Genomic DNA, 27,769 nt, shown 5'->3' with positions numbered 1-27,769 from the left:
TGTAGTAGAGTGTTGTTTGAATGTGTGTGTTGTAGAGTGTTGTATGAATGTGTGTGTAGTAGAGTGTTGTATGAATGTGTGTGTAGTAGAGTGCTGTATGAATGTGTGTAGTAAAGTGCTGTATGAATGTGTGTGTAGTAGAGTGCTGTATGAATGTGTGTAGTGGAGTGTTGTTTGAATGTGTGTGTAGTAGAGTGTTGCATGAATGTGTGTGTAGTAGAGTGCTGTATGAATGTGTGTAGTAGAGTGCTGTATGAATGTGCGTGCAGTAAAGTCCTGTATGAATGTGTGTGTAGTAGAGTGCTGTATTAATGTCATTGTCAATGTCAATGTCAATTTATTTATATAGCACATACAAACAACAAAAGCTGACCAAAGTGCTTTACAGTTAAGACAGATTAAAAAAATTAAAAAAGAGTAAAAATGCATCTAGTGCCACTCAAAAACATAAGTTGACAATAAAAACAACAAATAACAACAATAAAATCAGCTCAACTTGTTCTCAGACTCTGCGTGGATGAAATTCCAAGGAATACAGAAGTGTCTTGAGCAAAGATTTAAAAGTCTCAACAGTCTGAGCGCTCTTTAAATTCTCAGGTAAACTGTTCCACAATGTATGTGGAGGTAAATGAGGGCGCACATTGTGTTGTAAAGAGCTTCGAGTATCTTGATTAGATAGAAAGGAGATGTTTAGGTACCAGTTAATAATAAATCTCTGCTTTTCATTTAAACTCATAAGTGACTGCAGCCACTCAGTGTGAATGACACCCTCTGATTTATATCGTCTTGGCCTGTGCTCCTGTCACTCTGCCTCGTCTTTACACATCCATTTCATCAGCCTCCACCATTCACTGGGATGGCTGCTGTGTGTGAAAGGAGCCCTGCTGAGCTCCTGTGTACGTGCAGTGGAGCTCTGCAGCTGGAGAGCTCTGCTTTTCACAACTGTTGGAGACAGCAGAACAAAGCAGCAGCTTAGACAGATCAATTGCAGTCAGATTAGCAGAACTCCACACAGCACAGCATTGAAATCTCCTAATCGAAACAAACACTCTGGCATGAGTACATCTGCCGCTCCTTTTGTATTGACAGTTTGCTTGCATGTGCTAAATTTGTTGCAGTGAATGTCCTCAAAGACAGATTAGCACAGCAGAAATCCCCACTGCACAGGCACTGAATGCATATGTGATGCAACATTTGCTGCACAAACATTTCAAGTTGTTTTGTAATTTATCTCTTTTCTGTAAAAATGAGTATGAGCGTCTCAAATCTCATGCTGTTAATTTTTTTTCTTCTTTTTTAATAGAAACAAGCTTTAGGCACTTTCAGTTCTTTCATCTTGTTGCTTTGTGGCACCTTGTTTCCATTGTTCTGACACTGTCCCATATCACTTTGCAGTGGCGCTCAATTTCCAATCACTGGGCTTGCCCATGGACCTTAATGACGGCCGTTTCCAAGACAACGGGGGCTGTGGATACGTCCTGAAGCCAGCTGTGCTCATGTCCAGTGAGAGGGGCTTTGATCCAAGCTCCAGCCAGCGCCGCCCCAAACTCACTCACCTGCTGCTGAAGGTGCAGCACTGAACACTAAATAATCCAACCCCCACACCCGTAGAGGATTTATGGATTAAGGTGTAATGTTACAGGCGTATCTGTACACTGTGTGTGTGTGTCTCACATTTAGAGCTCTGTGCAGCAGAGCTCATCTCACTCAGTGCCTCCAGATAGCTGCTCTCCTGCTGGATGCTGTAAACCAACAATGATGTAAACCTCCCCAAGAGTGTCTGTTTAATTAGATTATCTCCCTCAGAAATTACAGGGAAAAAAGAATGCGGGTGATTTAATGTAATTAGTCCCAGAGTCCAATTATTAAATCATCACACACCATTATTTTAAGCATTTTAGGAGATGGTAATAGCAACACTCTAATGTATAATATCTTAAAGGTAGTCTCATTTTAAAAATATGAAAGAAACAGAAACACAAAGATTTATTTGTTCTGTGTGGCTCTAAGAAACATTAGCTCCTCTCCGGAGGATATATGGATAAAATACAGATTTATTTCAAAACATTCTGACCATTTAGCATGTCCATATATTAATGAAATTCTGCTTCTATTTTATTATAATGACTTTTCATTTGTTGTTGACAAAGGTTTTCTCCTCCTACAATCTAAACAAATAAAATACCTTTATCTTCTTGCCTATTATCATAAACATAAAGTGTAGTTCAGGGACCCACCAGGCTTAAAATGGTCTTTGAAATGGAGTTCTGTGAAAAAATTATGAACATTTAATATCTCACCTGGTTCTGAGCTGCATGTTTTTAGAGAAATGGAATGGGTTTCTGAATCGGTTATTTGCACTAACTAGTCCAACAGCTTCATTTTTATCACGGTTCACATGAATGCTTTTATTAAACCATTAGTTCACCATCACTTTCTTATTACTCTTCAAAATTGTATTGTTGCAGGTCTAAATAGCAGCAGCAGCTGTAGTACTTCCTGTGCTGCATGGGGCACGTCTGACACAAATATCTAATATTTCTACCAGAATTATCATGTAATGTGAAAATAACCGCAGTGTCATATGTTTTAAACAATTTTATGAACAGCAGGTTTATAAAATTGTGTTCACATAAAGTGGCAGGAAGTTTTTGAAACTGAAGCTGTTTTAAGGTAAAAGCAATTGTTGCCTGTTATCACCCTCTGCTGAAAGCAAAAGTGCATTTGTGTTTATTTGTCTGTTAGCAAAAAATCTCTCATTTATTATAGGTATTTATATTTGTTACAGATACGTATTTAATTAAAAGTTTAAAAAAATATTTTTGTGAAAATGTCTCATGTTACAACGTGGACACTCGAGGCTTATAGACAAGCACGGCCTATATACACTGCACTGCCAAAAGTATTTGCTCACTCATCCAGATGATCAGAATCAGGTGTTCCAGTCTCTTCCACGGCCACAGGTGTATAAAATGAAGCAGCTAGGCATGCAGACTGTTTTTACAAACATTTGTGAAAGAATGGGTCGCTCTCGGGAGCTCAGTGAAATCCAGCGTGGAACTGATAGGACGCCACCTGTGCAACAAATCCAGTCGTGAAATTTCCTCGCTCCTAAATATTCTGTTTAAGAATGACAGCAACTCAGCCATGAAGTGGTAGACCATGTAAACTGACGGAGCGGGGTCAGCAGATGCTGAAGCACATAGTGTGAAGAGGTCGCCGACTTTCTGCAGTGTCGATCACTACAGAGCTCCAAACTTCATGTGGCCTTCAGATTAGCTCAAGAACAGTGCACAGAGAGCTTCATGGAATGGGTTTCCAAGGTCGAGCAGCTGCATCCAAGCCATACATCACCAAGTGCAACACAAAGCGTTGGATGCAGTGGTGTAAAGAACACCTCCACTGGACTCTAGAGCAGTGGAGGCACGTTCTCTGGAGTGATGAATTGTGCTTCTCCATCTGGCAATCTGATGGACGAGTCTGGGTTTGGCGGTTGCCAGGAGAACAGTACTTGTCTGACTGCATTGTGCCAAGTGTAAAGTTTGGTGGAGGGGGAATTATGATGTGGGATTGTTCTTTAGGAGCTGGGCTTGACCCCTTAGTTCCAATGAAAGGAACTCTTGACTGTTTCAGCATACCAAGACATTTTGGACAATTCCATGCTACCAACTTTGTGGGAACAGTTTGGAGCTGGCCCCTTCCTCTTCCAACATCACTGCACCAGTGCACAAAGCAAAGTCCATAAAGACATGGATGGCAGAGTCTGGTGTGGATGAACTTGACTGGCCTGCACAGAGTCCTGACCAATAGAACACCTTTGGGATGAATTAGCACAGAGACTGAGAGCCAGGTCTTCTCGTCCAACATCATTATGTGACCTCACAAATGTGCTTCTGGAAGAATGGTCAAAAATCCCCATCAGCACACTCCTTAATCTTGTGGACAGCCTTCCCAGAAGAGTTGAAGCTGTTCCAGCTGCAAACGGTGGACCAACGTCATATTGAACCTTATGGATTAGGAATGGGATGTCACTTAAGATCATATGTGAGTCAAGGCAGGTGAACGAATACTTTTGGCAATGCAGTGTATGTACAAAATTGCATACTTTATATTTGGTTGCGCTCAATAGTCCAGAAATTATGGTAGCTGCCACAGACGAGTGAATTAAAAAACACAATAATTGCAGAGTCAGCCAATATCAAAGATACTGAGCTAAAATTTGGTGACAACGTAGCTGTGATTAATTTACAACACCAACTCTGAGTGTCGACAGATCTCACAAGAGCTCCAGTCGTTTCATGAAACTGTACGTGCTGTCATTTACTAAGTTTCATTAAAACGCTTTAAACTCTGTATTTTATCAGCTTCTTAGTTAAAACGCTGGCATGAAACGTGAAAGGCAGTGGGCAACTTGCAGCCCTTCAAGGAATGTCCAGCTTTTCATTTTGTTTAATGGTTTGATTCTGTATTATTTGATGACTGCAGACTCATCCTCCATGCTGACCCCCCTAAATGTATTCTGGAAAATGCCCCTTTTGTTTTATCACGAAATGCGTCCATTTGTTTTGTTTCATTGCAAATGCTCTGTCTCATCACTTACACCAAACCACCATCTAAACACATGCATGTGGTCACACTGTGACCGTGAGCAGTGTTTCACAGCGTGACTTTGCAAGATGAAAAAGAAGAGTAATTTTGTCCAGACACTGTAAAGCTCCATCTCTGCTAAGTGAGGTGTGTCGTGATAAGTGCATGCAGCTTTGTCTTTGATCAGGGCTGCAGAGGGAAAGGCTCATAGTGAGAGGACTGCAGATAAGTTAGCTTCTACCCAGGCTGTTATAACCACCACCTTTCTTCTCCATCCTACCCAGCTGCTGATCTACTTGCAGTATTATTTCATGTTTACCTATGATTAAAAAATGACTTTTTCTTCCTGTGTTTCTCCCTACAGGTGATTAGTGCATCCAATCTCCCCCTCCTCGGGACTGGTAAAGCTCTGGACCCCTTTGTCAGAGTGGAGATTCATGGGCTTCCATCAGACTCCTGCAGGAGAAACACTAAAACAGTCAGAAACAATTGTAAATACTGCGAAGTGAAGCACTTGTAGGGACACATCCAGGCACAACATGACCGGCTCAGCTCTGTTTAGTCAGATTTACCTCTGCTTTAGTCAGCTCAGCTGAAAGTAGAGCAGTAAACCAGACTAAGAGTCAACATCTGTGAGTCTGTTTATGGTCAAAGCAGCGCATTAAACCTGAACACAGACATCAGCAGGCATGGTGGCTCACTCACAAAGCCCCTTACATACTTTCCTAATTATCATTACCCACAGCCAAAAGATGACATACGCCCAATAATATTTTAACTATGCTATTAATTAATCACTGGCTGTGCATCTACAGTTGATTAACATTTGGAGTTAATCCAACTCAAGATGGCCACCACAGCCAAGTGATTTGATCCAGTCTTATATCAGACACTTGGCAGTGGTAGAAGCTCATAATCACCCCAACACAATAACATGCTGCACCAAGTCTTTGCATAAAACTTCAGCATTACATGACATCAACCCTGTCTTTCTGTTAACAAAATATCTCATGAACCACTGGACAGTTTCTAATGAAACTTTTGTCATAGCCTGTACATGTCCAGCTGCTAACATTCTGGAGTTAATCCAGTTCACGAGGGTCAGCAGCACAGCCTAACCAAAATAACAATATCTATAATAACTCAGTCACTTTTAGATATTTGGTCAAAGATGTTAACTTAGTCATTGACAATGTATGAGATCTTGTGATGTTAAACATTAAATTAATTTTAAGGTTGGGACAAAGTCATTTCTCAAAATAAGATGATTTTAGTTGGAAACTGGTCTGAAAGGAGGCGGGGCTAAATGCCTTACTTCAAGGATTGCCAGGCCTCTAAAGAGAACGTTGGAGTTAAACAAAACTCACGATGTTCTCACATGCATAACCACAGAGCCCTCAACATGTCAACATCTTTGCCAAACAAGTGCCTGCAAATAAATCCGTCCTGTCTGCCTTAATGTAGGTTTAGTTTCAACTATGACCGTCCTGTCTGCAAGTTGAATGAGTTGATGCTGTTTTGCCACCTGCTTCGGATGATATCATCCATTAAATGGCCGTTATTAGTTGTTATCATCGCCATACGTAGCGTTCAGACTGTCCCTCCTCTACCTCCTAGTAGGTTTTAAAGGTACATTCTTATAGCTGATAATACGAGCACATGGTCAGGTTAAGGGTCAAGGGTAAGGGGGTTAAGTTTAGGGTCAGTGGTCTGGGTCAGGGCCCTGTGATGGACTTGCGACCCGTCCAGGGTGTACCCCGCCCCTCGCACAGTGATTGCTGGACATGGGCACCGGCGACCCCCGTGACCCAAAATGGAATAAGCGGATAAAGATAATGGATGGATGGATGGATGGTCTGGGTCAGGTTTAGGAAAAGGGTTAAATAAACTAACACTTCCAGTTTTACACGCGAGCTGCGATGCATATTATCACCCATAAAAACGTAACTTTAAACCTACTAGGAGGTAGAGGAGGGACAGTCTGAACGCTACCAATGGGGATGATAACTAATTTATTAATTTTGCTGTTGTTATCTACCTGGATGATTGAGTCTATAAACCATTTTTTCTGAACCATTTTGGCCTTGGTGTCCTCAGGCTGTTTCTGTGAGTAGCAAGTCGGGCATGTGGCCTAAAACATTTGATTGTTGTACACGATGAATGATTGTTTTGGACAGATGGGTCCTTTTGCATGATAAAAAGCCTACATCTGAGATTCCAACAGGAGGTTGGCTTGAAACACAGCAATGAAGGCTACTTATGGGACAGATCTGGTTGGCAGGTTGCAGACTGATGTAGTCTTCTGGATGGAAGACGAAACATTTCTCCCTTAAAGAAACTGGTCCAGATGAAATGATTTAACCTTTTTTGTTCGTTTGTTTTAACTAATAACGTCCATTTAATGGCCTGATAACAGCCAAAGCTACTGGTTTTGCTTAACTATTGTGAAATCAACATTTAATCTTGGTAAGACAAGTAACGGGTAAATCCAGAATAATATCTCTGTGTTTCTCTGCCACAGCTTTGAGTCCTCACTGGGACGCCAACATGAACTTCAGCCTCCACGTCCCCGAGCTCTGCCTCGTCCGGTTCTGTGTGCAAGATCAGACCGGCCTTTGCAACAGCGAGTTTGTGGGCCAGTACACGCTGCCCTTCACCAGCTTGAAGAAAGGTGAGCCACGAGGCAGGAGGGGTCAACATTTTGAGTGTGGACAGATTATATCAGATCACACTGTGCTCCATCATCGAGTTCTCCCAGCGTTCAGTGTCAGCATTACTGAAGGTTCCTCTGTGCTCTGAGGAATATTTATAGAAAAATGATACTCACGTATGTCGCAGCAATACAAACGCATGTTTTAACACCTCCTTCTCTGCTCCACTTCCAGGCTACCTGTGGGTGCCTCTGCGGGCCCGAGACGGATGCAGTCTGGATCCAGCCTCCCTCTTCGTCTACGTTTGGTATTCCTAAAAACAGCTCTTCATATCAGACGCTCGCTCTCACACAAACACGTTTCCAAAACATAAAGCAGCGTGGCTGATGCAGCAGCAGAGAAATGTGAATAAATAAATTATAAAGCACCATTTCTCCAGTTATAAATATGATTTATTGTAAAATAAAATTACAGAAATGTCTTTTTAGGAGCTACAGAAGAAAAGAGCAGGAGCTCCCAGCAGGACTGAAAAATGATTTTTCCCCCTTGCTTGTATCTCTAAAGTGGCATTATAAAGTAAACTTTTATGCTTTGTAAAAAAGCAATTATTACATAAAAGTTAGCAACACATGAGATATTAAACAATTACTTCAAAATAAATTTTTGTTTCATCATAACTTTTAAAACAACAGGATTTCAGTAATATTCCGTGAAGACAAAGATCAAAAAGGAGCGAGCAGCATTCACTTCCTGTTCCATTTCCCTTCAAATAAAACACATCAGAGAAGATTATAAATAGCTTCCAAAAAGAAATACATTAATGAAGTGACTCCAGTGCAGAGAAGTCTATTTCTTTGTTCCTGACTAAACCCTTTAAATTAGGAAAAGAAGAGTGTGGGTCAGCGGGCCTGTCAAGAGGCGATGGCATTAAGATAACATGAAGACCTGCCTTGGCCCAGAAACAGCCAGAGAGTGTGTGTGTGTGTGTGTGTGTGTGTGTGTGCACGTGCCCAGCTGTGTTTGAATGCCACTGATGGATAAGACAGAGGATGGAGGGAGGGTGTTAACTCAACCCCCTCAGGCCTGAGATGCTGAGTTGTCATCCCGCTCACACACTCTCCTCACCCCTTTTCCTCACCCTCTTCTCCCATTTTTCCTGGTCAAGGACATCCAGTGGACGCAGCCTGAAAGGACAAACACGTCTGAGCAGGCAGCTCCACAGCCACGGCCACACGGTGGATGTAAGCACTCACGGTGAAGTGAGACAAAAGTAGACTACAAATGAAGGTGCGAGCGTGACGAGCCTTTCCTTTATCAACCACCAGGAAACATTTGATTAACATTTTAATAGAAACATGATAAACATGAATAATTTCACAGTAAACATATCCGGACTTCATAAACTGCTTCAAACACAACTCTGCAGTGAGGTTGAGTTACAAGCGGCTTTAAATTGTTTGCATTGTTCTGTGTGCAAAGTCTTGTATTTGTCTCCTTTTAGGTTTGATAAAAAAACAAGAAAGAAAACAACTTTAGGAGGCTGTTCCCTCAGTGTGTTGCCTCCCCCTGCTGGCAGCTGGCCTCCAGTGATGTTCCCAGTGTCAGATTACACAGTTTCCCAGAGGAAACCAGCTCTCTTTGTCCAGCAGTTCGTCCTCCAGTTTAATGTGGGTCGCTCCAACAAACGTCTTCTTGCCCTTTTTGCTCTTCACCGTCACCTCCAGCACCATCCCGTGCAACAGTGGGATATTTTTGTACTCCAGCTGTGAAAACGAGGCGGAGACTTCAGCTAGCAAACAAACCGTACATCAGGAGCAGTTCGGGAAATTTTAGTCGAGTCAAAATTTATTTATAAAGCACATTTAAAACAGCAGCTGTTACCAAAGTGAGATCAAAGCAGCAATAAAAAAAACAAAAACAAGATGTAATTAAAAGAGTCAAAAATGTTAAAACACAAAAACAATGAGAAACAATAAAATACTAAATCAAATCACACTGTGTTAAACGTCAGTGAAAGCAGAGGAGTTTTTAGCAGAAATTTAAACACAGGAAGTGAGGTGGTCTGTCTAATGTTGGGGGCAGATCTTCCAAAGTTTAGGACCTGATCTCCTCTGAGCTTCAGCCTGGGTTTTGGTACAACCAAAAGCAGCTGATCAGATGATCTCAGAGCCTGAGGAGGAACATCAGGTTGAAGTAGATCAGAGAGGTATGAGGGTGCAAGGTCATTTATGCACTTTAAGGTCAACAGGAGAGTTTTAAAATCAATTATTATATGCACAGGGAGCCAGTGAAGGGAGGACAAAACTGGTGAAATATGATGAAACCTACAAGTTCCTGTTAACAGCTGAGCTGCAGCATTTTGGACGAGCTGGAGACGTGAAAGGGACTGACTGACCCCAACATAGAGAGCGTTACAGTAGTTCAGCCGTGTTGTGATAAAGGCATGGACTAGTTTTTCAGGGTCAGATCTGGTTAACAGGGCAGCACGGTGGCACAACTGGTAGAGCTGCTGCCTCTCAGCGAGCAGGTCCCTGGTTCAAACCCCGGTCCAGGGGCCTTCTGGGTGGAGTTTGCATGTTCTCTCCGTGCATGCGTGGGTTTTCTCCGGGTGCTCCGGTTTCCTCCCACAGACCAAAAACATGCATGTTAGGCTGATTGGTAACTCTAAATTGCCCCTAGGTGTGAGTGAGAGAGTGAATGGTTGTTTGTCTCGTTTGTCTCTATGTGGCCCTGTGATGGACTTGCGACCCGTCCAGGGTGTACCCCGCCCCTCGCACAGTGATCGCTGGACATGGGCACCAGCGACCCCCGTGACCCAAAATGGAAAAAGCGGGTAAAGATAATGGATGGATGGGATGGAAGAAGCTTTTCTGCAGACCAGAGTTAATCTGTTTATTAAACTTAAAGTCAGAGTCTAAAACCATCCTGAGATTCATAACAGACTGCTTTAGATACGGCTCAATGGATCAAGGTTTACAGGATCAGAGACAGCAGCAGAGACAGAGCTAAACACAAGGACTTCAGTCTTCTGATCATTGAAACTTTAAAAAAAATGAAGCCATCCATGCCTGGATGTCATCAAGACATTTTAACAGAGGATGAATGGAGCAAGAACTGTTGGGTTTTAAGGGCAGATAAATCTGACAATCATCAGCATAACAATGAAAAGAAAGACCATGTGTCTTTCATTAGTAGCTCATTTTAGGTCTAAAAGTTTAGTCAAAACTGTACAAAAGAGTTTTTGATTCATTTGACTTTGTCAGAGATTAAAATGAAGCCAAATGAGGTAAAAGTAAGTCAGGAACTTCTGGTTCAGCTTTTAAAGACCACCTGAAGACAGCAGCCACACAGGAACATCATGAAGTGGATTTATAAAAGTCAGAGTGGCACCTCGTCATCTTAAGATGACATAAACATACAGAACTGATCTAGCGTGTGTCTTTCTGTTTCAAGTCAAATTGTTCAGGTATTAAGCTAAACGTAGATGATGAAATTTGGAGAGTGCATTTTTATATTTTAGTCATTTTAAGATGGCAGCAGGCTGTTTTGGTCTTAGCATCATTCGAACTGTCTGTTAGCTCATCTGTCCTGTCTGACGTAAACTCTCTTTCTCCAAACCATTCAAGAAGTTATCTACAACAATAAAGATAACAATTACTATAACTTTTACACCAAATAGTATTCCTTTGCTGTGCTAATTCATAGAAAGTAAATCAGAAGGTTTACCAGCTCGTTGAAGATGGGGTTGTCGTTGTTGCGTACCACTTTTGTCTTCCTCTTAGAGTTCTGGAGAGGGTCCGGTCTTAGACGCGTGATCACATAGGGATCAGGGTTAGAGCCATTGGACAGCTTCTGTTGAAAACAGAAAACACCCCCCCAATGAACATATTTACATATAGCCCAGCTTGAACTGTGCTATATAGTACAAACTAGGGTATTGGACTGGGTTCATAATGATATCATTTGAGTAACACCCCCCCCCACCCCCCAAGAAAAAAACAACAACAAACAAAACAAAACAAACAAACAAAAAAGTCTAAGTGATAAAAGTGGAATAAATATGAAAGATAAACACTTTTGTCATTTTAAAAATGTATTATTTAAAAAACTGTTCATATTTGGTCAAGAAAATCTAGTTCAAGCAGACTAAAACAGGCAGTTGTCATTTTTACTACGTCCCTTGAATGTTACATAAAAGTTTGTTTAAGGGGTACATGCCACATGGAAGAATTACAATCTACTCTTTGAGTTGTGCTAAGTGTCAATCTTGTTCAGTCTTTGTTTTGTATTGGATTAAGCATTTTATTTTGCCCCGTCAGATGGGAGTGGGCGGGATTAATGGTACGCTGCATGAAAAGTGAGTCTGTGGGAAAATCAGATGAGTTCAGAGAGCACAGCGACGCAGACGTGGGACAGTAACAGAGTAAAGCTGTCCATTACAGCGGTTAACACAGAGTTGCTGACTGTAGCGGACTTTAAGAAGCATATGAAAGGCAAATACTTTTGTCTGTATATTTTATGCTGTTTCAGAATGATGTAGTGCGTAGATGAGAACCATGCTAAATGCAACTAGCATGCTAGCGCGATGTAGCAGCTCAGGTTATTGTATACTGAAATGTAAATGCTAACATTAGTGGACGTTTAAACTCTTAATAGAAGCCAGGGTGTTTTACTAAGGAATATGGACTGAGAGCTGTTAATGTGTACAGTGGACCAGGAGCTAATCTTTGGACCTGCTGGATGAGTTAGAAGTTCCCCATTCAGCCAGTGGATTCTCATCTGTGAAGTTGCTGCCAGGAAGGACCTCGGTGTTCATGTGACATCACCTGTCTACTTACTCAGTGCCATATTAAAGGGATCTCCACATCTACCTTTTCCCGATCCAAATCTCAAACTTTGAAGGAGTTGTGAGTACAAAACTCAACCAATGCACATGCTTTTTATTTTATTTGCTCAGTGAGCGAACAAGCTGTTTGTTTTTAGCTCCCACGAACCCAAGCATCGATTCAGGCCTGCCACGGGTTATTTGGGGGTTGAGTTTTATGTTTGAAAAGTTTTTTTTATTTTTTATTTTATATGTGAATCAAATTAAATTCTTAGTGGGTTAAAGTGTAGTCATATTTTCCTGCTAAGCGGAGGCACCGCCATTAAATGAAATATAAACAGTAAGTTGTATCTGCTGTAAACTGTTGGTATGGCTATCTTTAAATAATGTTCCCAGGGCCTCGACCAGTGTAGTACATTTCAATCTAACCTGTTGATTAACCCTTTAGCTACGTGGTACAGGCGCTACATACATGTGATTTTTATTTTTTTAATTAAAATCTCAAATCATGAATGTAAGACAGAGGAGAACTTACTATGTTCCTCAGGTGTTTTATCAGCACAGAGAGTTTGCAGTTAGAATACGAGATGTGCAGCTGGATTTGAGGAACGACCCCTGCAACATGTGATGACACCAGCATCAGAACGGGACACCATTATGTTTCCAGTGAATAACTCATGTTGGACTTTACTAAAGACAGGAAACAAACCTGTGTCCACAGACTCGTTCATTTTGGGGCCATCCAGAAACAAGCTGCACACATATTCATCCTGCAGGTAATACAGCGATACATTTTAAAGAAACTGTGAAGGTTTTGTAAAAAAATTTAAAAATCAACAACTGATATCAGAAACTCACTCCTTTGCAAGGTCCCTCAAAAAGCTCTTTAAGGTATTTATTCAGATGGTACTTTCTTTGTTCTGGGGTGAATGACATCTGATACCAGCCAGGAAACCTGCACAAGAGACAGGCTGTACTTGATCAAAATGGTTTAAAAAAATAACACAAGCAGTGACAAAATAATATCAACTGTAGTAAGAAAAAACATAGAATGTAACGTGAGCACATTTTTTCACTCACTGTGGCAGCTTGTTAAAGATTTTCTGCAGCTTCTTGTGAATCAGTTCAAACTGCCCAAACGTCAAATCAGTGGTTAACTCACCATCATCAATGGTTATCACCAGCTGATAGGTCTGCAGATCACAAACATTCAACATTACATGAGAACTCATTCATAGGTCTGTGTAGAATATTCCATATTCCTGGAATTCCTGCTCCATGTTTTCCTAACAGAGCACTTCAAACACAGAATATAATTCATTACTTCTAACCTACAAAGCTCTCAACAACCTAGCTCCATGTTATATTTGAGATCTTATTGTTCCATATTTTCCTAACAGAGCACTTCGCTCTCAGACTGCAGGCTTACTTGTGGTTCCTAGAGTTTCCAAAAGCTGAATGGGAGGAAGATCTTTCAGTTAACAGGCTCCTCTCTTGTGGAACTTCCAGTTTCTGCCTGTGAGGCTGACACATTGTCCGGTTTTAAGACTGGGGTTAAGTTTTTCCTTTTTGATAAATCCAATAGTTAGGGTTGGCTTGGGTTTCCTTAGCTATCCCTTAGTTATGCTGCTATAGGTTTAGACTGCTGGAGGACAAACTGAGCACATTTCCTCACTCTGCTACTGTCTTTACTTACTCTTTTCTACCTGTTTGTATTTGTATTTTGTTTCTAACCTTGACATGTGTTTTTGTCTTTCTTCCAATAGGGGATACATCTGGACCTACATCTGGACCTACATCTGGACCTGCCATTCCGTGTTTGTTTTTCCTTCCTGTCCTCTCAAACCCAGCCGGTCGAAGCAGACGCTCGTCCTGAGCCTGGTTCTGTGGGAGGTTTCTTCCTGTTAACAGCGAGTTTTTCCTTTCCACTGTCTTCTTTGTGCTTGCTCAGGATGGGAGACTGCGACGAAGTGAAGATTTGAGTCTGCTGACTTCTTTAGATAGACAACTTTACTAACTGGCTTGTGTATGTATGTGAATGTTTCTGTTCAGTGCCCTGAAACAACTTTGTTGTGATTTGGTGCTATATAAATAAATTGAATTGAATTGTAGGAGCATTCAGACATGGTGACAGTATTACAGGGTTAACCAATGAAGTCTCAGTTAAATCACTGAAACTTCACATGAACTTCAGTCCTTTTGACAACTCTCTGTACTCAACTGTGACTCCAATCCCATCATCAGGAAATCTCCATTGATCAAAGACTATGAGGCACCAGCAAGCATCTTGAACACACTTCTCAACTCTGGGGAGAGACTCTTTAGACTTTCCAAACACAGCTTTGTTTCTTATGAGGTCATGAGTAACAGTAAACACACATCAATATCAGCTGAGGGTTATGGATTATTCCTGTCAGACCAGAAATGTGTGAACCTGCTGCAGGTGTGTTATCAGCTCCCTGGGTTACCAAGATCTAACACAAAGCTCTGTGGTGTATCTTGTGCGGCACCAGAAAGCAACATGCAGCCTCACCACATCTTTCCCCTTGCCAGAGTAGGTCTGAATGACAGCCTTCTGGATGTTGGTGCTCGCAGCAGGGTTGATGTCTGGCGCTTGCGACTCTTGTTTCTTCCCTTGAGCCATAGAGTGAGCGAAAAAATTAAACTTGACTGCAACACAGCCCATGCTCTCCTTGATTTTCCTACAACAGGGACAACATAAAAGTCACATTCAAGTGATAGTTCGTATGTTTTGGAGTGGGATGCCATGAAAAGGCTATGAATCTGGTCAGAATTAAACTTTTATTTCTCCAAACTGAAGTTCTTCAAAAAGTTATATATATATATTAAATGTTCATAACCTCATCAGTAAATCCCATTGTAAAAAGTCAGGGAAATTCATTCAGTACAACTTCAAAAAAATAAAAACAGGTATTTATTAAGACGATGCAAAGAATTAAGTTACTTTGTAAAGTAGGAAGTGGCTTCCAGGTCTGTGTCAAGAGGTCTGAGGTTGTTTTGGACGTACTGCAGATCATTAGAGTCCTTCAGTTCTGGCATTCCTGCACAAAGCATCTAGAAATCCACACGATTAATGTAAATATGTTCTATGGGTGGAATGGAACTGTACGCTTGTTTAAAAAAGACGCCCTACCAGCTCCAGCAGGCTGAGTATCAGAGCAGAGCGCCTTCTGATGATGTTATAAGCTTCACAGCAGAGCTCCACAAAGCGATGCAAACGTTGAGGCTTCTTCCCCCCGCCTGTGATGAAGTGCTTCATCTCAGATGTGAAAACAAAAGGTGGTCGGTCCCTGTTATTGAGTCGGAGAAGGTTACTGCTCTGTCTCGCTCGGAGCTCCACATGACCTCACAGCAAAGTTGTCTGTTATCGTCTTACCTTTTGAAGCCTGCAAACATCTGCGCGTTGCCCATGATCTTACCAAAGTCGATGTGGAACATGTGTCCAGTTTGTTTCAACATGATGTTGTCGTTGTGGCGGTCACAGATCCCCAGGATGAAGGTGGCTACACACCACCCTGCACACGAGTGGATGAAGTTCATCACAGCCTACACACACGCACACGCACACACACCCACACACACACAAACAATGAAGTAAAAGCATGCGATAGTTAAATGTAGGGTTAAATGAAGATTCAACCTTTTCGTACTGCTCCTTAGTTTTGTTCCTCTCGTGGAACCATTTCTCCAGCGTGTCTTCTCGAAGTGTCCCACTCAGGCCAAACTCCTGATGAATCTTGCCCAGGGTCACAGACTCTGGCACGATTTCCACCAAGCCTGGCAACCACAACACAATATAAGCAAGCATAGATAATTAATGTTGTAGGAGAGAAAACATATTACCTGCTGCATTTCATATGACAGACAGACATACAGAGAGAGAGACAGACAGACAGAGAGACACACAGACAGACAGACAAACACAGACAGACAGACAAACACAGACAGACAGAGAAACAGAGGCCTCTCATAAAGCCTGAAAGTCCACGCACGCCAGACATTTTAGAACTGATAAAATCTTCCGATGGAAGCAAAACGTCTTCAGCTTCAGAATAGAAGTCCTTTTTTTTTTAAAACTTTTTTTTGTACTGGTCCATGACCTGAAAGCTACCCAAACAGAAAACCTTGGCTGAATGCAGAGGTGCGTACCCTGCTGGAAGCCAGGAACACTGCCTTCAGGTCTGGAAACTCAGAGGGGCTGAGTAGGACAAGAAAAGGGCTGGTTGCTGGTATTAAGAGGGCCAAGGCCACATATGCAAAGAGGATCGAGGGTCAATTCATCTCACAAGACCCTCGAAGCATGTGGAGGGACATTAAGTGCATAACAGATTATAAAGGAAGGAATGAACAATGCCCCAAAGACCCATCTCTGCCTGATGCCCTCAACAAGTTCTATGCACGCTTTGAAGACCCGTTTGACCACCCAGCACCAGACTCACCTCACTACCGGATGAAGAGCATCTCAGCGTGACCTCAGCAGAAGTAAGGAGTACCTTCAGGAGGATTAATCTACACAAAGCAACTGGCCCAGACAACATCCCCGGAAAAGTGTTGAAAGATTGTGCTGATCAGCTCTGCGAGGTGCTGGCAGACATCTTTAACACCTCACTTACCCTGGAGACAGTTCCCACCTGCCTGAAGACTGCCACCATCATCCCAGTCCCAAAAAGCTCTACAGTGACTGGTCTGAATGACTATCGGCCAGTGGCCCTCACCCCGATAGTTGCTAAATGCTTAAAAAAACTGGTCATGACCCACATCAAAACAACCATCAACATCAACGAGGACCCTCATCAGTATGTATACCGTGAGAACCGATCAACAGAGGAGGCCATCTCCTCTGTGGTCCACACTGCTCTCACCCACCTGGAGCAGAAAAACTCTTACATCTGTATGCTCTTTGTGGACTTCACATCCGCCTTCAACACCATGATCCCCCAAACTCTGATGGACAAACAAACACTAGGACTAAGCCCCTCCATTTGCAACTGGGTACTAGACTTCTTAACAAACAGACCACAGTTAGTGAGGATCCACAACTTCTCCTCCTCCACCATAACCCTCAGCACTGGCTCTCCTCAGGGATGTGTGTTAAGCCCCCTCCTGTTTACTCTGCTCACGTATGATTGTGCAGCTACCCATCCAGGCTGTCACATTGTAAAGTTTGCAGATGATACAGCGGTGGTGGGATGCACCACAAACAATGATGAGTCCAGAAACAGGCAAGAGGTGGAACACCTGGAGAGCTGGTGCAAAGAGAATAACCTTCACATCAATGTGAAGAAGACAAAGGAGATGACTGTGGACTTCAGAAGGAACAAAAACATCTACACCCCCCTGAACATAAGAGGATCTGCGGTGGAAGTGGTCTCCAGCTACAAGTACTTGGGTGTACACATGAATGACAACCTCAGCTGGAGCAACAACACCACCAGCCTGATCAAGAAAGCTCCTCAGAGACTCTACTTCCTCAGACGGCTGAGGCGAGCTGGTCTGGGAAGCTCAGTCCTTACCTCCTTCTACAGATGTGCAGTGGAGAGCATCCTGTGCTCCAGCATCAACGTGTGGCATGGAGGCTGCACAGCTGCAGAAAGAAAAGCTTTGCAGAGAGTGGATAAAGGCTGCACAGAAGACTGTCGGAGTCAGCCTCACCACCTTCACAGACATCTACACCTCTAGATGCAGGAAGAGGGCCACCTGCATCATGAAGGACCCCACTCACCCAGCACACACACTTTTTGCCCCATTCCCCTCAGGAAGGAGGTTGAGGAGCATTAAGTGTAGAACCACTAGACTGAGGAACAGCTTCTACCCTGAGGCTGTTAGACTCATGAATGTCTAACCAGAATAATCACTGTGAAAAACCATATCATGTTGCTGCTGATCTGTTTCATGTTGCTGCTGATCTGTTTAAATGTTGATGTGTTCATGTGTGCTCATCCGCTCACAGACTCATGTTCATGTTTGTGCTGATGTTCAATGTTTTATGTTATGAGTGCTTAGTGTATATTTAGTTGATGTTTTTCTTAGTTCATATCTTAGATGTTATTACAGTTTTTCTTATACATTTTATTGTTGGATGTAACTGGGACCTTGTGTACATAATTTTGCTCCACCACATGTACCACATGAGGTGTGAATGACAATAAAGAATCTCTGACTCTGACCTGATGACTCAGAATCTTTCACCAACATAAAGCTTATAAAGCATTCACACTACTGAGATCCATTTTTCTTCTGTGAGTTTTATTGAGCTATTTTCTGCCTTTTGCCATTATTTCAAATAATTTCAACTTTTTATGCTCCTTTTATCCTCTTTCTGCTAATTTCAGAAGTTTTAAGCTTTTTCAGCTACTTTTTTTTTGTGGCTAATATCAGTTTTTTTCTGCTAATTTTTGTTTCTGTTTTGCTAAATTCAGATTTTTCTTTTCTGTATTCAGCCTTTGTGTGCTTCTTCTGCTAATTCCTGCTCTATTCTGCTTTTTATACACATTTCTGCTGTTTTCCTACTTCTTTCCATTTTTATTTTCCTACTTCCAGCAACTGTCAGCTGTTCAAATTCAACTTGCATTAACAATGAATCCTTTTTAGCTTAGTTTAAATTTCTCCAGCAGCTTTCAAATCATTCAGCAATAAGCATCCACACCACATTTTCATAGAAAATGCAGTTTCTCTAGTTAAAGCAGCCTTACCTTGAGTATCGCCTGTAGACAGACACCTGTAGGTGATCATCTGCAGGTCCAGCCCCTCTTGGAGCCACACCATGTCCATCACACGGACAATCTGAAGAATCAGCATGTCCTGGCGCAGGTTATCTCCTGTCTGAATGACAAATTTTGAGTGCTGGAAGAACTTTCTCCTGCATTATAAAACCAAACAAAAGCTCTGTGTAGCTGCTCACCTTGCAGATGACACCAAAATTCCTGGCCTGAGAGTCTGTACCAATAAACGTGACCCCCAGAGGAGCAGCGTTGGAGTTGTAAAATTTACAGGCCTGCAAGTCACATATCAAACAGTAACCACCACCAAACAGTATCAGTAATGTACAGTGTTGAATGTAAGAGTTGCATGCAGTATGGGGCCCTTACTTCAATGTCTATTCCCTTCACACTGACTGCAGCATCCAGAGGTAGAGAACAGCCAATTCCACCTTTGAAAAAGTCATGAATTGCCCACCTCTCCTGGCTCAAAATATTCTGTACAAAGGATGAAAATAGTACAGATATTCCAAGACTTCCAATCATACAGTAAAAGACTACAAGTCAGTGAGTAATGTACAAAATGGATATTTTTATGTACCTTGCGTCGAGACTTTTCAGCACAGCGGACTTTTTCAGACACTTGCACAAGCACTTGCACCAGACGAGCTTCATGCTTCAGCTCCTTCTTCAGTGCTTGGCCACAGCAGTGCATCAAGGTGGCCTGAATTTTATGAAACCAGCCATGGAAGTGAGGATCAAGATGGGCGTCTTCCAGCAGCCTAACATTTTATTCAAACACAAACTATATTAGCACAGGGGTCTGAAAAAACCCATCTGCAAATCTGAAAACTCTACTATAGATGTGCTGCAAAAGTAAATTTTAAATAAAAATTGGAAATATCTTCCCTGCTGTCCAACTTAGTGTAGAGATACGTAGGTTTTCATCAAACATACAAAAAGTCTTTACATGTTCTACTGTACTGTTCTAAAAGTGGTAATACATCTTTTCTTATTGGTGTTGCTCTGAATGTTTTAACATGGCAGAATTAACATAAGCCGGGACTAATCAAGGCTGAACAAACAAAAACAGGACAGAACTAACAATAAGGGCAGATACAGAACAAAAACAGGACAGAAGTAGCAAAAACACAGAATAATTATTATAAAACAGGGAAGAATTTGCATAAGCGGGGTAGAATGATCTTAAACAAGGTAGAATGCTAGCACAAAGGGCAGAAGTAGCACTAGGTTTACATTTTAAAAGAACTGAGCATGACTATTTATTTTCAACTAGAACTTTGTTGTGATTTGGCGCTATATAAATAAACTGAATTGAATTGAATAGAACAAAATGGTTGAAAAAGCTAAATAGTTCAAAAAGTAAATTGCTGAAGTATCAACAGTCAGATCCAATATGTCCTAAAAGAGCTGAACATTTTGATATATGATTTGTTGAAATAGCACAAAAAATGTAGAACTAGTTACGTTCCGAAAAAACGCATGGAATGGTTGATAAAACGCTGAAGAAGGCTCTCAGTCATCCAGGACATGGTAAATCCCCCAAAAGGTTAAAAACAAAACAACTGGACTTTATTTGTAACTGAAGACGTTTTGCTTCTCATTCGAGGAGCTTTCTCAATTCCAAGAAACAAGGAGTGGGTGATTTAATTTATAAAGCAGAGGTGTTCTGTAAGCTTGCATAATGCAGATTGACACATGCAGATTGACCTCTCACTCTTCATAATAGAGGATCGTTAGGGTCTTTGTTAGTCCCACCCACAGAGGAGCCACTCTGGTCACATGGTTGAATTTCTTGATATGTGTAAAAGTGGTTGGGTATCGGACCTAAAGCTGCATTGTAAGTTTTTGAAAGCTGAAATCTGAGACCTCCTCCTCTGTTTAAAGATGGTTCCTCTCTTTTTACATAGATGGCTTCCTTCACTCCCCTTTCAAACCATTTGTCCTCTTGGTCCAAAATGCAGACATTCTGGTCCTCAAAGGAGTGTCCCTTATCTCTGAGGTGTAGGTGAACAGCTGAGTCTGGTCCTGAAGAGCTGGCTCTCCTGTGTTGAGCCATGCGTCTGTGAGAAGGGTGTTTGGTTTCTCCAATGTAGAGATCTGGAGATTCCTCGCTGCACTGGACTGCACACACTACACCACTCAGTTTGTGTATGGGTGTTTTGTCCTTAGGGTGGACCAGCCTCTGTGTGAGAGTCCTGTTGGGTTTTAAATGTACTGGGATGTTGTGTTTGGAGAAAATCCTTCTGAGTTTCTCAGACACTCCAGCAACATAAGGGATGACAATGTTTTCCCGCCTCTTCTTCTCCTGGTTCTGTTCAGTGGTGTGTTTTGTAGATTTAATGATTAATAAATGGTTAATAAGACTAGAAAAAAGTTGTTTTTTGTAAAAAAACAAAACAAAAAACAAGTGTGCATTGCAATGCGTGATGTCGTTGCCTGACATATTCAAACAGCTGAAATTTAGGCCTAAAAGCATTTCAAACCAATATGCTTCTAAAAGCTGCACAAGAGAAATTTAAATGGTGGCAGGGGGATGAAATAATCTGGGTAGTTCAAAAATAGTAGAAGAGACGTACTAATGTATACATTTTAATATGCCATTTTGAAGCACATTTGTCAAACTCGTTCAATGATTGACCTGGTGGGATTTGAACCCACGTTGTCTGGCTGGGTTGCAGGCACACACTCAACCTCTATGTTATGCTTTCATTCTGAAAGAATGCAGTCGTAGTTGTTTTTTTGTTTTTGTTTTTGTTTGTGAGGCATGAGCATCACTTTTGTTCACTTGCTGCGTTGTCAAAACCATGCCAGAGGCGTTCAGGGACAGAGGAGAACCAACATGAAAACTTGGACTCTCACCATGCTTACCTAAATACATAGATACCGCTACATACACACATGCATAATCTCAATTAATTATACTTTTTAAATAATAATAATAATAATAATAATAATACCTTCTAAAAATATTTTATTTTGAAAAGCATAAAGATGTGGCAAATCAGAAATGTCAGAATAATATTGGTGTGAAATAGGAGGCAAAATGTTTCATTTTTGCTTTTAATATTGCTTCACATTACACTATCACTCATCTTAATGCAAGGAAATAAAACTTGAAATGTCGTTTCTTTGATCCATCAGGATCAATCCATCCAGAGGACCTAACTTAACCTGGTTACATGTAATTTTTTTTTATTACATATTTGGGTTCTGTTTATTGCATTTATAATTCAGTGCAGCAAAATAAACAAATTAAAAAGGTAACAGATCATTGGTTTATTTACAAAATTACTTTAATTGATGGATGTCCAGCCCCTGAGCTGCTGGGTCTCAGTAACTGTGGCCTCCTGAACAGTTTAGTTGAATAGCCCTGTCATAAACAATTAGAAATTTAAAAGGCTGTAATAGGAGGAAGTATCAGGGTAGTTAAAATGGTGGAAGACTAAATACAAATGTAATCAATAATAATATTTTAGGATGTAGATATTTTTTGTTGAAGTGAATCATTTTTCGACTTGTTTGACCTGGCTGAGGGGAGATTCAAACCCAGGTTCTGTGGTTGGCAGGCAAGGACCGATTCCTCTAATTTATTACTTCTCTGAGAAGACATACAGTCATGGTTCAGCTTTTTTTAGTGTGAGGCCTGCACTCTTGTGTCAGCAAACAGGGTGATGAGTTTAGATTGCTTTAGAGTCAGAACCATGACTGTGAAGGCCGAAGACTGAGGACACCCAAACTTAAAACCTCTGCTCACATTATGCAAATTATGACTGAAGCATGTGTAAGGAAAAAGTTAAATAATTATATAAGTAAGTAGGGCAGCGCGGTGGCACAGATGGTAGAGCTGCTGCCTCTCAGCAAGAAGGTCGCTGGATCAAATCCTAGCTGGGGACCTTTCTGGATGGAGTTTGTATGTTCTATTCATGCATGTGTGGGTTTTCTCCCACAGATCAAGAACATGCATGTTAGGCTGATTGATAACTCTCTCACACTCTAGTGTCAGTGAGAGAGTGAATATTTTTGGCTTGTTTGTCTCTCTGTGTCTCTGTGATGGACTGAAGACCTGTCCAGGGTGTTCCCTGCCTCTCACACAGTGACTGCAGGATATGGGCACCAGTGACCCCTCACAACCAGAACAGGAAGAAGTGGGTCAAAAATAATCATGGATGGATGGCTAAATAAATAAATTAAATAATAAATTAACAAAGAACTATTGTTAATTAATATTTACATTTTTTTTAAATGGTAAAATTACATAACTCAAGAATATTATCTAAAAGTTAAATTATTAAACTTTTATATGTTATTTTCAGTTTAAAACTGGCATTATTAAAGTCATAATAAAAATATTTGTGATATGCAAATGAAGCAATGAATTGAACCACTTCATCAACTGTATTGAAAATAGGTTCATTCATTCAATGCTTTGTTTCAGTGGGTCCAGTGGCAAAATAGGAGACATCAAACAATGTATCATTATTTATGTGACGAGTGAAACTAGGGTTTGTGTGAATTATGTAATCTTTGTAAAAACTGATCGATTGGTCAGTGGATTTGTTAAATGTTGGAAATGTTCAATTATATTAACTTATGTTGACATTATGATTTATGCAAAATGTCTTCAGCTTCAGAAAAGAAGTCCAGTTGTTTATGTTTTATGAACTTTTATTGAAATAAAATAAAGAGAAACAGGAAAACTAGAGTGTGAATGCTTCAAAAGCATCAGAATCATAATTAGAATAAGCTTTATTATCATTGTACCGAGACACAAGAAGAACATGTACGTACAGTCGTCCGAAAGATGGACGTAGTGCACAAAGCTGCTGCTAATTAGCGCGGCCTTCTTATTCTTCCTCAGAATAATATTTTGCTTAGATGAGAAAAGGGAAGAAAAACACGAGGAGAGACGGTATAAAAAATAAAAAAAATCTCTCACACCTTGTCCTAGACAGGGCACGATTTGAGGCATAAAAAAAAAAAAAACTACCACAGCAAAGTACATAAATAGACATGATACATGTACATATAGGCTGGTGAAGACAGAGTTTTAAGGGAATGTCATAGCATAGTCCAGATTCCCCTTCAGCCATTGTCCAGATTAGAGGTGTTATTTATCATCAGCTCGGTTCAGGTTCCGTCACATATCCACGGCCTTGGGAAAGGGAGGGGTGAGGAGACAGACAAAGTGTCTTTGTTTTTCCTAAACATGCCAGGAGGAGTTGAGATAAGCTCGCCGTCAAGGCCACAGTTGGGGTCAGACAGAACTCGTAAATTGCGGTTTCTGCCTTTTAAAGTCTCGCTGGTACATTTCTCTGATGGTGACTCCAAACAGCCGAATTGATTCCTTACGCCGAAAGCTGAGCTCACAGCTTTCTCTAAGATTATTCCCAACCATTCATGGGTGCTGCCAGAAAATTCACAGTCCTGATAACAGCCTGCTTCAGCTCTGACACAGCTCCACATAATTCAGTCTGAGTGCTGCCAAGCTTCGACCCATCCACACAAATTTGGAGACAATCCTGATTTCACCAACCCAAACAGCAAAATCCAGTTGTCATCATGAATCCAATTTGTTTCCGTCGAGATAAGTGGGTCCTCCTTACCCTGACTCCTTTCGGGAGAAGTTGATCAATTTTGTTGAGAGACCAGCTGATCAAATCCTTCGAATTAGGAAGGTATGCAGGAAAAAAAAAGTATCTTTAAGCATTCAGAAGACGGAAGAGAGCAAAGCAGGAAAGCTGGGGGGACGGAGCATAGGAAGACACTTCTGTCTTCACAGGAGCACAGAGAGGGAAAAAAAAGCATGCACACAAATATAATTATATAAGATTTTTAATTGTACTTTATTAATCCCCACTGGGGAAATTAATTCTCGGCATTTTTTCCATTGCACATGTGAGCACACATATGAGGTGGTGGGCTGCCATCCAAGGTGCCCGGAAGCAGCTGGGGGTGGGGTGGGGTGGGGGTTGGAGGCCTTGCTCAGGGGCCCAGGTTGGGACAAATGAGAGTGGAGGCAGGTGTGGGTCTTTCACCTTTTCCACCACATTTTGATGTTGTCGGTCCGAGAGTTGAGCCGGGGGTTGACCCTTTGATTACAGGCCCACCCTCTCTAGCCTCTGTGCCACCATTCCCCCTAAATTTATCAGTGAATTTCCCCCATTTATGTGTAAACTTCAAATTTGTGTTCTTCCAGGTTGTAGTTGGACTCACCAGTAAAGTTGGTGGGCAATCCTGATGTTCTTCACTGATCTCTCTAACAGCAGCATCACCAGTGGTCCATCCAGTTTCCACTCGTTCTTCAGAGCCTTGACAACATACACATTCACCAAAATGCTAAAGAAAAAAACACAATCTGTACCATATGTTCTAAAATTTACTTTGAACACTGGAGGTTGTAACAACAGTTCTATTTCATCCATCCTGAGCCCGAGAGCAGTGCTGAAAGCAGTGAATGTTCCCTTCGCGCATGTGCTGTTCAAGTAGTAATACCAATGGAGTCACAGGTGTGACACAGATGACTAATCAGAGGCTATATAGCCTGACGTCAACCGCGGCTCTGCTCCTTTTTTCACTACAGGGCTTCAGCTTTTTGGACTTTTGAACTTTTCACCGTCGTCGGAGGCCCGACTGCCCGGTGGCTGGAGTAGTGTGTTTGCCCTCCCAGTGGCTGCGACGGTTTAACCCTGTTCAAAGGTATTTCTGTTGTTCATTGGGGTCTACGCCGGTTTCCGCCCCCCTCCCAACTTGCAGCATCTGACTACTATGTGCGCGATTCAACACTGGTGAGTAGTGCTTTTACTTATATTTCGGGTTAGTGATAGTATTTGCTCTGCGCCTGTTTGTTGCAGGCCTCCAACCGCGTGGTCGGTTGGACTGTGGTCCGAAGTTTGTTAATTACGTAGCCAGCTGAGTTTCTGACCTTGTTTTCATTGGTGAAGGCTAGCATTTGCGCACCCTCTCCCCAGTCATTTTCACCAACCTCAAAAACGGTTGGACTCGGCTAGCAGTACTAGCCGCCCTACGTTCTGGCCTTATTTTCTTTTGTGAAGGCTAGCATTAGCACACCCTCTCTCCAGTCATTTTCACCAACCTCATAGATGGTTGGACTGAGATAGTGGTACTAGCCTCCCTACGTTCTGGCCTTGTTTTCATTGATGAAGGCAAGCATTCTCGCACCCTCTCACAGTCATTTTCACCAACCTCATAGACGGTTGGACTGAGCCAGCTTTACTAGCCTCCCTAAGTTCTGGCCTTGTTTTCATTGGTGAAGGCTAGCGTTCGCGCAACCTCTCCCCAATCATTTTCACCAACCTCATACACGGTTGGACCGAGCTAACGGCACTAGCCTCCCTTCGTTCTGGCCTTGTTTTAATTGGTGAAAGCAAGTGTTTGTGCCCCCTCTCCCAATCATCAACCTCATAAACATTTGGACTGAGCTAGTGGCGTTAGCCTGTCTGAGTTTCTTTGCCTTGTTAATTGGTGACGGCAAGCGTGTGTGCCCCCTCTCCCAATTCTCAGCCTATCCTTTCGTCCTTGTTTACGCCCTGTAACCTGGACGTAGCTGGAGGTGCCAGCCCCTTTGCTGAGTTGCAGTTTTTTACTTGATTGACTTGAGTAAACTGCCTAAAGTAAGGAGCATGGATGGCTCTCACTGCTGTATAAATTGTGGGGCCGTGCTCCAGGCAGATGACGGTCACGGCCTGTGTCCTGCCTGCCTTGGACATGACCATCGGGTGGAGGCCCTGTCAGAGAACCCCGCATGAACTACAGCTTTATGCCTCGTGCTGTGAGGGTGGCTCGGCTGGCCCAGTTTCGCCCCGAGCTTGGAAGGACCTCCTACCTTCTGGGCAGGAGGCTCCACCTAGGCGCTCGAAGCACCGGTCTGAGGCCGCAGTCACTGTGGCCCCTCCTAGGAAGAGGTGAGCCAAGTCTGATCAGGGCCTCTCCACGAGAGTGGAGCAGCTGTCCGCAGAATTGGTAGAGATGAAGTCCCTTTTTCAGGCACGCCAATGGGGGCTTAGCCAGTGCAAGCAACCGGACTCTCCTCCCCACCCATGCCTGAGCTAGCTGCGGAAGAGGATGCGTTATCCTTGGCTGCCTCTGCCTCTCACTTTTTAGGTGAGGAGGAGGGGCAATCATCTCAAGTCTCAGAGACTGGTTCACTTTCTTCGTTTCGGAGCACAGCTAGTGGGTCAGGTGACGGCTCAATGTAGGACATCATGTGTATGGCCCTGAGACAGCTGCATCTGGATGTCCCACAACCAGAGGAGTTCACCCCTGGAAGTGCCTTCTTCAGGCGTGGATGGGCCCCTCCTTCCTTTTCCATCCTTCCATCGGAAGAGTACCTGAGGGAGTTGCATGGTTGCTGGTTGGACCCAAAAGTCTTTGCGTACCTGATATAAAAATATGTTTTATAAGGTGTGAAGTTGCCCTTATGCCAATTCAAACATATATATATTTTGTGTGTGTTACTTATTCAGAATTAAATGTCTAAAATTGCCATAAAAGCAAGGGTGGAATGATATAGAAATTATTATTTTAATGCTTTTATGCCAATCTAGACCTATATTATACTTATTTAAACACACTTATACAACGTGTTATTCACATATTAGGGATTGTACTTTGTTTAACATGTCACAGAGACAAAGGGGGGAATGATTTATGTTGCCTTTGTTAATATTTGGGACATTCTTTGATGGTTTGCAGAGGGATGGAGGAGTGCGTATTTCCTCTTTAGGAAGTTTAAGGAGTATCTCTAACTTCAGGGTCTTGGCCCGCCTTGAGGTCACCGTACTCCTTCTTTGTAATAAATCACCAGCTCCTCATCCGTTGTTCTGGTAACCATCAAAACTTGCTTTGATCTGCTCTCACGCGATCCGGTCAGGGAAGAAGGTATATAAGAAATGTATCAAACAACTTAATCTTTGGAAGTCCGGTGTGGATCAGCACGCGCTGAA

The 27,769-nt window shown here is 42.1% G+C and overlaps 2 protein-coding genes across 2 annotated transcripts in view; one reads left to right on the top strand and one right to left on the bottom strand.

Annotated features, from left to right (window-relative positions):
* The window catches only part of LOC119415813 (1-phosphatidylinositol 4,5-bisphosphate phosphodiesterase zeta-1-like), a 39,393-nt gene extending 31,838 nt beyond the window's left edge, over positions 1-7,555 (top strand). Inside the window, exons 8-11 of the mRNA XM_037682986.1 lie at positions 1,327-1,568; positions 4,952-5,078; positions 7,109-7,258; positions 7,473-7,555. Coding sequence (XP_037538914.1) covers positions 1,327-1,568; positions 4,952-5,078; positions 7,109-7,258; positions 7,473-7,555 — 602 coding nt within the window. The remainder of the gene's footprint in view (positions 1-1,326; positions 1,569-4,951; positions 5,079-7,108; positions 7,259-7,472) is intronic.
* A 1,131-nt stretch (positions 7,556-8,686) lies between these two features.
* pik3c2g (phosphatidylinositol-4-phosphate 3-kinase catalytic subunit type 2 gamma) overlaps positions 8,687-27,769 on the bottom strand; it is a 37,439-nt gene continuing 18,356 nt past the window's right edge. The window contains exons 17-32 of the mRNA XM_037682985.1: positions 25,020-25,114; positions 19,384-19,564; positions 19,173-19,280; positions 18,986-19,078; positions 18,777-18,906; positions 15,725-15,861; positions 15,461-15,630; positions 15,218-15,374; positions 15,029-15,138; positions 14,597-14,765; positions 13,144-13,256; positions 12,922-13,018; positions 12,773-12,833; positions 12,599-12,678; positions 10,965-11,090; positions 8,687-9,001 (exon numbers count right to left, since the gene is read on the bottom strand). Of these exons, the coding sequence (XP_037538913.1) occupies positions 8,840-9,001; positions 10,965-11,090; positions 12,599-12,678; positions 12,773-12,833; positions 12,922-13,018; positions 13,144-13,256; positions 14,597-14,765; positions 15,029-15,138; positions 15,218-15,374; positions 15,461-15,630; positions 15,725-15,861; positions 18,777-18,906; positions 18,986-19,078; positions 19,173-19,280; positions 19,384-19,564; positions 25,020-25,114 (1,989 nt within the window). The 3' untranslated portion in view covers positions 8,687-8,839. The remainder of the gene's footprint in view (positions 9,002-10,964; positions 11,091-12,598; positions 12,679-12,772; positions 12,834-12,921; positions 13,019-13,143; positions 13,257-14,596; positions 14,766-15,028; positions 15,139-15,217; positions 15,375-15,460; positions 15,631-15,724; positions 15,862-18,776; positions 18,907-18,985; positions 19,079-19,172; positions 19,281-19,383; positions 19,565-25,019; positions 25,115-27,769) is intronic.

Source organism: Nematolebias whitei, chromosome 10 (assembly GCF_014905685.2).
Source record: "Nematolebias whitei isolate Nwh7 chromosome 10, NemWhi1, whole genome shotgun sequence".
NCBI lineage: Eukaryota > Metazoa > Chordata > Actinopteri > Cyprinodontiformes > Rivulidae > Nematolebias > Nematolebias whitei.
This window is presented reverse-complemented; position numbering and strand designations above follow the sequence as displayed.